At 43.7% G+C, this 13358-nt stretch overlaps 1 protein-coding gene across 1 annotated transcript in view; it reads right to left on the minus strand.

Moving 5' to 3' along the window:
• Window positions 1-8396: 8396 nt before the first annotated feature.
• Window positions 8397-13358, minus strand: part of AMMECR1L (AMMECR1-like) — a 10322-nt gene continuing 5360 nt past the window's right edge. Inside the window, exons 2-6 of the mRNA XM_009073576.1 lie at window positions 12624-12734; window positions 12043-12157; window positions 11197-11287; window positions 10130-10226; window positions 8397-8926 (exon numbers count right to left, since the gene is read on the minus strand). Of these exons, the coding sequence (XP_009071824.1) occupies window positions 8815-8926; window positions 10130-10226; window positions 11197-11287; window positions 12043-12157; window positions 12624-12734 (526 nt within the window). The 3' untranslated portion in view covers window positions 8397-8814. The remainder of the gene's footprint in view (window positions 8927-10129; window positions 10227-11196; window positions 11288-12042; window positions 12158-12623; window positions 12735-13358) is intronic.

A 13358-nucleotide genomic window follows, 5' to 3' on the forward strand; every position in this document is an offset into this window, starting at 1 on the left:
GGGGCTGAGGGCAGTGTCAGAGGGGCTCTGCGCCGTGTGCGGGGTGGAAGGTTGATGCTTCCCTGGGCACTGCTGCCGCTGCAGAGGGTATAAAGTCATGGAATCATAGAATTAACCGGGTTGGAAGAGACCTCAAAGATCACCAAGTCCAACCCTACCGTGGTTACTAGACCATGGCACTAAGTGCCACATCCAGTCTCAGCTTGAAAACCTCCAGGGATGGTGAATCCACCACCTCCCTGGGCAGCACATTCCAATGCCTGAGCACTCTCTCTGTAAAAAATCTCTTCCCAATATCCAACCTAACCCTCCCCTGGCAGAGCTTGAGTCTGTGCCCTCTTGTCCTGCTGCTGGTTGCCTGGGAGCAGAGACCAACCTCCGCCTGACTCCAACCTCCTGTCAGGGAGTTGCAGAGGGTGAGGTCTCCCCTGAGCCTCCTCTTCTCCAGGAACACGTGGTTACCACTGTGGGACTGATGCTGAGAAAACCTGGAAAATAAACACTCACATGCATGTCTGAGTAGCAGGTATTTGTTTATTCAGCGCTGGGCACAAGGGGCATCGCTCCACCAAACTTGTGCAACCAGGGACAAAAACTTCACAGTTTATATACATTGAATACTCATACATATTCATTATTTCCAGGAATAGGTGATTATTGTTACAAGTAGTGCTTGGAAATCATTCTCACATTCTCCTCCCTCACTCCACCCTATTTGACATTGGCCCAACGGTCCCTGGTGCTTGTCTGGGAGTCTTCAAGAGGAAGGCTTGTGGTCTTCATCAGTTTGAACGTTTCACCTCATCCCTTAGCACATGCACTTTATACTTGTTTTTACCATCTTAGTGAGCTCAACACTCTTCTATGTTAATTAGCTACAGCAATCCTAGAATTAGCATTCTAATTCTTGATTTATGTCTTCCCTGGTAGTGTTCTATATGTCTGGTAAGATAGAGATCTTGGTTTGTGTCTTCTCTATATGTCTGGTAAGATACAGCAGTGTCCTGTTATGGACTGTTAGCTTGTTATGCTTGATTGGTATCTTTGGAACCTACTTCTTGTTATCAGAGCACCAGGGGAGAAGTGCAGGAACAGGGCACAAAACAGACCTCAGAGGGGTGTTTAAGCTTGCTTAGCAATTGGCTCCTATGGAGGGAAAGCAGTGAGGTGCTGAGCACTGCTTCTGTGAAGACCAATGAGCCAGGCCTGAGGGCAGGCTGTGAGGAATGCTGAGGCAAACATCTTTCACATGAGCAAACCCTTCTTGCCTGCTCTGTCCTCTGGGAAGTAGCCAGAGCTCAAAGCTGTGCTGCTCCCCTTGGTCAGGCTGCACAGCAGCACCCATTCACCCAGGAGCACCGGGGGCACCGAGGCAGCACATCACACCAGAGTGATCAGAGAGTTACCTGCTCCGTTTTGCTGCCCAAACATCCTCCACCTAGACAGCAAACCCCAACCTTAGGAAAACTGACAGCCTGTGCCAGAATTCCTGTCTAGGTCACTCTGATGAATTGACCTTTGTCTGTAAGGAAGAGTATTGATATGATAAATAACACACTTCATAAGGAAGGTGACTTATTCAGGCAGTAATCTACAGACCTTAAAAGTCGTAGGCAAGCTGAAAATGAACATAGTTTTTCTGACGCTGCCAACAAAATAACTTACAGAGTAGTATTTTCCCTGGAGAGCTCACATATAAGTACCTAACCAGCCTAAGACTCTTAAAGTAATCATCTTATCAGCCCTTACTGTGTCATCCTGCACCTTTAAAGAAAGCAAAAATTGACTGTTGGGGGATTTATGATGAAACCAGTCCTGTTCTCATGAACCTGCATCTGTGCCCAGGTGAACTGTTTCCTGCATGCCAGGAAAAGGAAGACATTAAAAATAAACCATAAGAACATGAAGAGATTGAATTGTAGATTTTTAGTATTTTTTACCTGGATAATGAGCATAGCAGAGAAACTGATTGGAAAGTAATTTGCTAAGTGGTACAAGCAGAAAGACATTCAGGAAGATGGAATGGAAATAGCTTGGGGAACATCTGGCAAATGAAACACTTTCAATTAGGCTTACAAGAAAACAAGACAACCCCTCCCAGATTGGTAAGAGAAGCATTTAAAACCACTTGGAGTCCTGGTGGCTCCTCAAGCCACCCATCGACTCAGAACATCACGGCTCTCAGAGCACTAGGTAGTTTGCAGAGGTTTAAGTTATTCATTTCCCTTTAGATTTTCCCCAAGGACCCATTCTACCTAAGTATACAAAAACTAAAGAGAAAGCCAGACTCGTGCAGGAGTTTATAGGTACAGCTAGAGAGGCTGTGGTGAAAGACAAGTTTGTTATCACTGACACGTTCAGTTAAGGGCTCAAGAGTTAAATAAGAACATTCCTGAATGGAACCTGCTCCCCCTTCTTTTTTTTAAGAATTTAAAAAATGAACTTACCAAACCCACAGTAAATATGGTTCAGCTGCTGCAACAAACATAACAGATCGGAGTACCTGACTTTCTGCTATTTTTAAACTGCACTGGCTTCTTCCTCTCTGATAGTGACTGTTTCAGTATTTATCAATTCAACTGCAAAAAATGCATAGAACAGGGAGATAAGCTAAATCAAATAAAGGGAATGACTGTAGGAAGTTTGAGGCATAATTACTGGTCATATCCTAAAATGAACCGATAAAAGAGAAAAACGTGGCCAAATGTAATTTATCATGAATGGAGCTCCTAATATTCCAGGGCAAAAAGCATTGATCCTTGCTGGGGACATGCTATTGGGTAGTGGATTGTCAGACAGACCTAATATGGTCATTTCTGCATTGCCACAGTTCAAACACAGACTGAAACAACTAATTGCAGCAGCACAGATCTGACAAAACACTTAGCTAAATACCTCTGTGTAATCAAATGTAGGAAGAAGGAATAACAAGTATATTCTATTATTAGTATAACCCTATTTTGTAACATGCTTTCCTTCCAATGCACCAGCAGAAGAAAAGTGATTTTCCTAGCAGCTTTTTAAGCTCCCTAGCAGTAATTATGTATTTTCAGTGAAGTGCCAATGTGATAGGAGCAGATCCTTGTGGAGATTACCACCCACTGAGAGCACCATGTGCCACCACAGCCAGTATTGCACAAAATTCATCTGCATTCCTAAAGTCCAACTCTTCAGGTTTAGGTTTTCACACCAATTTTACCTTTATTTTTACTCCACTTAGAATTATATATCCAAAACTATAATGAATGAGCATGTATGAGCAATGCAAAGTTCTATTACTATCCAGTAATAAAGTCGTAGTAAAGCCTCGGAGTGCACATCTGTTAAGGTTTTTAATACATATATGACATCTAGACATACTATCAAACTGATTGTATAAGAATTCATGGCAGCCCAGCTGACTATAAGAAAAAAACCATGGTTGAACAATCTGGATATTGTTCAAGCTGCAGAAACAAACACTTGTTTTAAGGAACATGGTAACAGTCTTCTGTGCTTTCTCTTTCGTGAGTGATCATCCAACATATTTACAAGTCATCTTTTCCCAGAATGTAGCACACCCAGTGTATGAACTTCTGTGCCATCTTGCACCATGTACTGCAATTCAGTTTCAGAGCTATCCTCGTAACACATGGGTCAGTACAAACAGTAACTCGTTGGGCTGCGTGGGCAAGTGTTCTGGGTTTCATTTTTATCTGCAAAGAGTGACATTTCTCAGTCACAATTAGGCAAAACCAAATTTTTTGCGTTGAGCATAAAAAAGCTCAAGTATCCCTCATTTGAAGTATCCTGTAGAAATTCCTCCTAACCTTTTACTGTAAACTGATGTTAGAAAGAAGTGAGAACTACGTGACTAACTCATTTTGTTTCTTATTTCAAACAGAAGTAACAACAGAAGAAAGTGTTTTCAGGAGAATGATCCTCATTTATATTTAGCCTGGATTGACCTATTTCTGTGTGCAGCCATATGCACCCCCTTCTACCTGGGCTCCTTCTCCCTGTGAGCTGCTGAGTGTTCCTGTGGGGACAGAACACAGTGTGCACAGAACAGCCTCTGGTGAAAGGCACCAGACAGAGGTTCTATGTCTAACAGATTCAGTATGAAGCCAAAAAATCAAGTAAGGAAAAGCATGTGATATAAAAATACACCAAAAAATCACTGTATTCTCCCAACAAAGCTGAGAGGATATACTCCCTCACTTCCCTGGGCACGTGACAGCAGTGGATGGCAGTTACACAGGTAACTGGAGTCACCTGGAACTCCCATTAGCCAGAGCCCTCCTGACCCCTTCCTCACACTGCTTTGGGGGGTCACTTTCCAGCCTCACCACTACCAGCAGCATATGGACTGAAAACAGGTTTTTCCTTTGTAGCTGCACTGCAGTCAATGAGCTTCTCAGGCAAATATAAGTCAAAACTATCCTCCCTCCCCTTGCTTTGTTTGGTGGGTTTTGGGGTCTTACGAGTGTTTCTTGATCTCCAGGGCTGTCCTTCTCAAGAGCTACAAGAAAACGTAGGATCTCTGCCATAGAGAAAAAATTAACAATAACCTGAGAGTGTATGGAAAAAAACATTTGAGCCAGAGGTTATACAAATCAGTTAATCCTGTCCCAATCCAAACATTAACATAGGAAGTATTTAGAAAGATGGGTACTTCTTTTTTTCTGAAATACTATTTTTGTATAACCTGAAGACCAGGGCCTCAAACTACAGACTATCTGTTCTCATTAGTCCATTTTAAAAGACAAAAAAACCAAAGCACAATTTTGATGGTTTAAGACAGATTCACAGAATTCTGTATGTGCTTTAAATATAAATATATTCACTATCACAATAACTGATAGAAAGTTGTCATCAAGCAAACATTATTTCAGGATACAAAGACACTGCTGTGCCCTTATTAATCAAACATATTTAATACCTGGTTTTAATTTTCCTACTGTTTTTCATGGCTTTCTTCTAGCAAGCCTGTTGGGCTATTTCTGTGCTTCCAGACAGCTGCCAACCCCCTCTGGCAACCTCCCTGGTTCTGGACAGGTGTCATGTAGAGATGTGTTATTCACACCTAGAACATATTGTTTGCAGATGAGAATGATTTCATCTTATCCCCCACAAAGCCAGTGAGAGCCCATACAAAAAGGACAGTACAAAAAGTCTTTATCCATTATGATTTATTCTCTACAATACTTCATTAGAGGATAGAGTTCAATTATTTACACTCAGAAGTTATTATATAGGTAGGAGGCAACCAAGTGTAATACAAAGAATTGGTCTGACATCTCTGCACTGAAGGTCAAAAGAGGTCTCCTGCTTTAAGGAAATAAATTAACCAAAAAAAAAAAAAAAAAAAACAAACCAAGAAAACAACATGTAATTTCCAGAATACAAACAGAAAACAGCACTAAGTGTCAGTGAAGATTGCAGAGGTTTGTTAATGTACTATGGAAACAAATTATTCTGTGAAAAGGTTAAAATTAACGTAGATTTCCTTACAGATTTTTTTCTTGTTCTGATAAATTGTAGATATGTGATATTTTGACCAGAAAATGTTCCCAAACTGAAATGGCCTCAGCTGAGATTGACTGTTGAACAATATGAAAAAATTAAGAACCTCACAGTGGAAACATTCCAACACTGACAGACTCCAGTGATCAAAGACATTCTCCTGTAGTTACTGGAAAACAAAGACATTTCTTCATTGCAGTGAGATTATTTCTCAGTTGTGGTTGTCATGAGAATAAGCCCTCCTAGACCATAAGGCACTTGCTTCTAAGGATGAGTTAATCCGGATCAAACCAGGTAACAGCTGTTTTCAGGAGCAGTTCTAACCTGCTGTCCCAGCCAAGCAGCCCTAGAGGAATCCTTACACCACTGGGTCGCTGATTTTGGTTGCCACCACCCTGGGGCAACTCAAAGTACACCCTGTTTCTAGTTCACCTCTTTCATCCTTATGCATAGCTGCCGTGTAATGATCTAGAAATGGGATTATTTCCTGAGACCACCTGTCCTTGTCACACATTTCTCTGAGCTATTGACACACTTTTCAACTGATTTTATAGCTGGACCCTTATGGGACTAAAGCTGAAGGCCTGTTCCTCGGGCAGCAGACCAGTGGTTCTGACCTGCCAGCTTCTCTTCTCACTGCAACACGACAAGTACACAGTACATATTTAGAGGCATTTTTGTTTGGGGTATTTTTTTGTGTTTTGTTTTTTTTTTTATAGATTTTTTTTTTGTGTTTTAAACAGACTGACTGGGAAAATGGAAGTGGGAGAGGATAAAACTTCCCCTGTCCCAGACCATCTGTCCCACTTCAGGCTTAAACCAACCAAGTCACTCAATCCTAAAATTCTGTTCTTTAAAAAATGACACCTAACCCTCCCCACCCCACCCCTTAGTCATCCCCTAGTCAAAGAAACTGAAATCAGGAAAACACTATACACTGTTGAAGACACAGAACAGGGCAAACATTTGAAAAAGAAAGAGGATATTGGAAAGCCTGGCACTGACGCCTGCATGACCAGTCTCACCGTGCGTGCTCAGGGGGGAAGTTTTAGCACCATTTTTTTTGCTGTTTTTTTTTAAACGTTTGAGAAATTAAATTCTAACATAGAACACTTGAACAGTAATGAGTGTAGCCCTATGTATCATACTGTTTGACAGCTGAAAGGTGAGGGGTATGTCCAGAGCTGACCCCATCCTCCCCCATCACTGTGGCACCTGGGACAGTCACTACAAACGCCTGGAGTTTGTGACCAGACCGATTGATTCTCAGCAGCAGGAAGTCATGAAACAATCCCTTCAGCTTCAATTGCTTTTCAACAACATCACCAGGGAAAAGTGGCAATTTGTAAGACTGACCCAGTACAGGAGGAAAGCTGTGTCGATATTGCACTATTACCTTTCAGGACCCTTTCCTCTCCCTCACGTCTCTCTCCTCCAGCACAAGAATGTTACATCAACATGAGCTGCACAGTTCTGCTGCTTCTCTGGGACCAGCAGCAGCAGCCTGCAGCTCTGAGCCTTCCACCAGTGCTGTTCCCAGCCATGCCAGGGCAGAATTTATTACCCAGACCCCTTTCCTCTCCCTCACGTCTCTCTCCTCCAGCACAAGAATGTTACATCAACATGAGCTGCACAGTTCTGCTGCTTCTCTGGGACCAGCAGCAGCAGCCTGCAGCTCTGAGCCTTCCACCAGTGCTGTTCCCAGCCATGCCAGGGCAGAATTTCAGGCTCCAACACAGCCAATTATACACACAAGCAGGCTTTAAGACACATGCAACCAAACAGCCATTACCTCTCCTCCAGCACAAGAATGTTACATCAACATGAGCTGCACAGTTCTGCTGCTTCTCTGGGACCAGCAGCAGCAGCCTGCAGCTCTGAGCCTTCCACCAGTGCTGTTCCCAGCCATGCCAGGGCAGAATTTCAGGCTCCAACACAGCCAATTATACACACAAGCAGGCTTTAAGACACATGCAACCAAACAGCCATTACTCTGCTATGCACTTGTATTTTCTTTTCTGATCCTTGCTGACCCTCCAGGGACTTGGAAAATAACCCAACCAACCACACCCCACGTTATTTTGAACTCCAGTGACCTCACTGTCATAATTAGGAGTTTGTGCCATCCTTCAAAGATGCTGCAGAGCAACAGCTTCCTCTCAGAACAGAGTATTTCTGGTAACCATCAGCCATGGGAGAAGAAATACAGGATGCACGCAGGTTTCACAGAGTTTGGGTAACACAGGTTTCCCCACTCATTGCCTCCATGTGGTAATGACTAAGCAGAGTAAGACAAGTCTCAGCAGTGAAACTGCAGCGCTCCTGCCATCCACGGAATGCTCACAGCTCTCAAGATCAGTAGTCACACCAGAGAAAGTGGCTGTCCCAGCAAAAGGAAGGTCCCCAAGACTTAGCTTAAGTTAAACAAGTTTCAGTCACTAGTCTCACTTGTATGACTACAGTCAATGCCCTGAAACCCTTCCCTAGCCCTAATCCTGTCAGGCTCTGTTACAAATATTTGCAAACAGAACTTGGTCATAACAGAGTAGACTGTCCAGAGACATTTGAGCATCTTTTCCCTCCATGCACACAGCATGTGCCATTCCCTCTCTTACAGGCAGAACAGCATTTTTCACAGGGGCTTCATCACCAGGCCCTGTCTGACAACCTAGAGGATTTCTACAGAACCCAACTTACCCTTCTAGGGTTTATTTAAATAATAGATTTGGTTTTTCACGCCTGTGTTTCCTGTCCATGAGGATGGAGTGCTAACCAGGTGTTCAACCCTCCACAGGATCACAACATCCTCCTGTAATGTGTGGAGACTGTGATCAGCTCTCGGGACACAACAGATACCAGAGGTTAAAAAAAAATTAAAAAGAACCTAAAAAATGTTTTGTAGGACTCCGTTGCCCAGGCTGCCAGAGGAATGCTCCTACATGACCTAGGGGGCTCCATAACAAACACCTCCAGTTCCCAGTGTGCCAACCCCCGGGAACGGTTCAGTCCGAAGTGGCACTTTCACTCCTACAGGTCTTCTGCACCTGACGCCAGTTCGCAGGCTTGGAGCCCCAATCCAAGGAATCCCCGTGTGGAGGGAAGGCTGAGATAAGGCTTGGGCCCCTGAAGTTCTGTCACACTCTCCTCCTCCCCCCAGGTCAGCGGGAAGGCAGACTTGGCAACGGAAGCTAGCATCATAAAATGGTGCAGTAATAGAAGTAACTGGACCAGGAGGAGGAGGCGTCTGCCCCGATGATGTCGTAGCCGTTGGCAGCAACTGGGGAGTGGGACTGGTCATGCAGCCGTGTGTCAGGAGTAATGATTGTAGAGGGGAGGGGCATGAAGAGTGCCATTCTGGAAACAATGCTGACGGGAAGCCATGTACTCTGCATAACTGATTGTCACCTTCTCACTGCGGTACCTATGGGAAGAGTGGCACAGAAAGTATTGTCAACAGATTATGCAATATGGAGGGACTGGACATAAAAAAAAGTCATCCTTTCAGCTCACTGCCAGTAACAGCCAGTAACAGCCAAGAGGAACCCACTAACTGCATAAACTACTTTCTTTCATGCTGCCTCATGCAGTAGTTTGAATAACCCATCTGAGTTTGAATTAGATTCAGTGTCCCAAAAGCTGAGCCCTACTCAAGGTGATCAAGGGGACACTTCAAGTAGCACACAGGAAACAAATGATCAATTGGTATTCTTTTTATCCACTTGCAGTGTTAAAAAAAGGCATGAAAAGTTTGCTCAGAGATTAAATAACCAGTACTTCAATATTGATTACTTTTGTGGTTATCTTCACATTTGAAAGGCTAGTGAAGAAAATAAAGTGAGGTTTATTATAGCATATATGTGACTTAGTCCATGTCGCACAATCAGCACTCACAAAACGTGAGGTTCCTTCAGAGACCAAAGTTTTCCAGGTTCTCCTAAAGCACACTACACTGCATATAGCTTCGAAGTGCTTGGGAGTTGCAGTAAGACCATGTTACACCAGATTTTAATGAAAACCTTCACCCTGTCCTCTCCTGCTAAAAAAAACCCACAAAAAACCCAACAAAACCCTGCACACCCACCTCATTTCTCCAGAGGTAAGGAACGACCTGATAAATTAGTGTTTCTATACAAAACCTGAATGTCCCAATTTTCACTAACATAAAGGGAGCAGAAACCAATGGGACAGCTGGGGGTACAGAATAGCAAACTCTGAAAACCAGCCACGTTCACTGTGGTTTGATTTTAGGACAGCTGTCACCTACAAACAGCTACAGCATCCACAGGTGAGCACACTGAGAAAGGGAAGCTCATTGAAAAGAATGCCCGAAAAATCAACCTTTTCAACTTTCAGAAGGTTCTGCTTTTTATCTTTCACACAGATGATAATATTAAAACCAGTGACACTTCTCTTAGAAAGTGCCAACTTTGATCCTGCGTGGGCTGAACATATTGCACTCCATTCCAGGTACATTATATGCCTAACACAGGGCATTTGTGATTTTTGTCTTTCAGACTACATTTCTTACCTGCAAGAGGCATGAAGACTTACATTAAGCAATACTTGAAATTACCCACCAAACACTATGAATTAAAATTAAAAGATGCCAAATACACCAACTTACCTGGTGAGTTTAATTGTTTTCCTAAAATCATTGGTGATCGGAGCCTTAAAGCCACCTTTCCTGAGTAAGGAGTCTATGGTCTGGATCTGATCCCAGTCTACGGACAAATAGAAGGGAAATTTTTCAATATAAAAATGCTGTTTCAAAAAGACAAGAGATGCATTGAGGGCTCTAGAAAAGCAAACAACAGAACAAGAAACTCTTGAGCTTTAGAAACCCCAGTGTTGGACATACATGGCCTGCTGCATGCACACCATCTGCACGTGCCAACCCCTTCTAACTCATTGGAGCTGGTCTGTGAAACAGTAATTCCATTTTTCATATGACCTCTCTTCTTACAAAGGTCTGTTCCTTGCTTCTGTTGCAGGGATCACAAACTGTTTTATCACGTGTCACTTGAGTAGAGCTCCTTAAGCCTTAAAAATAAGCTAATGCGTAGCTCTTTACATAGAAAAGTTGGGGTTGATGTTCTAGTGATAGCACAGAGCACTGCTATGTGAGAGATCAGAGTTAAAATTCCTACCTTAGTCTTTTGCCCCAGAGCCAGGAGGATGCGACCACTCCACTCTGCTAGGTGGAGGAAAGGAGGCAATATTTTGAACAGCTACCATGGTGACCACTACTCTATTTGAGTGGGAAGTGTGCTCCAGAGGGGCCCTGTTTCCAGCCCTCCTCTGGAGAGTGCTACTTAGCAAGAATGAGGAGGAAAGGGGCTCTCCTGTTGGTGCTGTGCAGCCTGCAGTTATCCTAGTTGGTGGGAGAAACAGAAGAGGAAAGATGCAATGCTGAATGAAGCTGGAAGATCCATACTTTGAGATTCTCTATTTCTTAAGCCCTAGAACATTTTTACATTCAGATACAGCTGTGCACAGATGTGGGGTGACAGAAAGGCCAGATGAAAACCCAGCAGCAACTGTATCAAGTATCAGTTATACAGATTAAGCCTGGTGGCCCCGTGGCACTACTATGAGAACAGCATTTCAATTCAAACCCACAATCCATGGAGGGAAGTTACCCAATTCTGTGACACAATGTGTTGACACACTTGGCTGCCATCTCAAACCCACCTTGTTCCTTAGCAACCTCAGGTAAATACGTGGCTGTGCGTTTGACACCTTTCTCATTGATGAACTCTATCCTGATCCCATGGATCCCAACCTATAGATGGAAATGAACAGCCAAGTAAGACGTGTTTGCTAACACTGAGTCCATGACAGAGCTGTCATTCCCACAACGGTGTATCTCTCTCTCTGTGTGGCTAGTTTGGCTTTTGCCTAGAAAAGGATATTCTGTTCCCCACTCTGCATCCTTGCCAGGCAGGTCTCACGAGTAGCTCCCTTAGCAGCACAAAGGACCTCTGCCACCCTTCCCAGACAAGCCTCACCAGTGTCTCTGCCACTTCTCCTCAGGTAAGTCTTGTCAGAAGTCTGACAGTTTTCTATCTCTTATGTCAGGCAAGAGACACAAAAATCTCTGCACAAGAATCATGCTAAAAATAGCCCAACTACAAAGTCCAATTTATAATCCTTCTTGAACTAAATACACTTCCACCTAAAAGGTCCTAAAAATTCATTCATACCTTTGGTCTGAACTACTTTTCATTTCCAGTTTCTATTCACACCATCAGAACATTTTCCAGGTTCTTACACAGGTATTCACACCCATCTCCTATTGGGTCCAATCCATAAAACTCTTCCAGTCTCTTTTATTCCCACTCAGATCCCCTCCCAACCCAAAGCATACTGCTAGCCCATCCTCTTCCTCCCTTCTAGTTTTCCAGACCTATTTCATGTACTTCCAGTCTCTTCTATCCCCACACACCCCTGTAACGAAGGAGACACATCACCATGTACTAACCCGAACCCAAACGGAATGAGAGAGTGATGCAGAGTTCCAAATGCACCTGTTCTCACCTCCCAGTCCAGGTAGTCACTGGCATCCTCAAAGTTAGTGAGGAGGGAGACAGAGCAGAAGAGTTTGGGCAGCTCCTCGCGGGTCAGGGGGGGAAATCGGCTGTCCTTAAGTGCACTGAAGAAAAGAGAAGATATACTGTCTAATACACCAAAGAAAAGTGTGAGATGCTCAGCCGTGCCCTCTTGGGTCATGCCTCCATGGAAAAAGTTTCTCTCTGCTACTGCAGAGAAAGTGATTTGCATCTCTCCCTAACCTAATAGAGTGTGATAGCAAACACCAGTGGAAGCTTCCCAGGGCTGCCCAACACCTACCGCGGGCAGAGAGAAATGATGTGCTGCAGAAGGTGTCAGGACTGTTAGGCAAGGCAGATTTGACATTAGCCCTAAAATGTCAACCAAAACTCAGCTGCTGCAAACATGCTCCACTAAATCCTGATATATCACCCTACACTAATTAGCACACATTTCTCAGGTTTGGTTTCTTGAGAAGCATATTAAACTGAACTACGTTGCTCCAATATCCTAACCTTGAATCCTTATAGATTTCAGCAAATTAATTTCACATTTATTTCAACAGTCACCTGGTTAATGTGTATTCCCTGAGTCCTGAGTGAAGATTCATGGCTGAGAAGGTCCCAATGCAGCCACGAAGCCGCTTGTCTCGCCCCGTCTTCCACGTCACAAAGAGTGGACTGCAAAGGGAAAGAAAAGAAACACTCCATTCTCTCGACATATTTGGGTGCTAAGGAGAGACCACCAAGGTGTGAAAAAGCACAGGCACTTGCCTTCTCCCCAACAAACCCCACCAGGCAGGTTTTCTCACCTCTCTCTAGCAATATCAAGGCCCCATGCCCACACTCCCCCAAATGCAAAACCCCAGCATCTCCCCCTCCTCTGCAGCAATACTCTGGCAGTCCTCCACAGACACCTGCCTTGGCCAGGCTCTGCACTGTCTTCTAATGAGTGATTTGGTTATCTGATCCCACTGATTACCTGTCAGTAGTGGCCCCATTTGGTGGCATCCACTAATTTACATGACAACCCATATAAAAATTAATATAGGTGAAACAAATAATATTATTTATAATGCCATTTAGCCTGAAAGATCCCCAAGCAGTCTGCAAAACACCTATGAAACAGGTTTGCAATAAAAGTTTTTCTGGTTTTTTTAAGGGATAAAAAGCAAGCCTTGTCATTTTTTTCCCTTGCTATTTCCATGAGGATTCCCATGGGTCCATCCCTAGTGCTCAAGCAGTTTATGTCCACATCTTTTGCTTACCTTGTATTTGATTTATATTTACACACTCTCTCCTGCT

This window comes from Acanthisitta chloris, unplaced genomic scaffold (assembly GCF_000695815.1).
Source record: "Acanthisitta chloris isolate BGI_N310 unplaced genomic scaffold, ASM69581v1 scaffold21064, whole genome shotgun sequence".
Lineage (NCBI taxonomy): Eukaryota > Metazoa > Chordata > Aves > Passeriformes > Acanthisittidae > Acanthisitta > Acanthisitta chloris.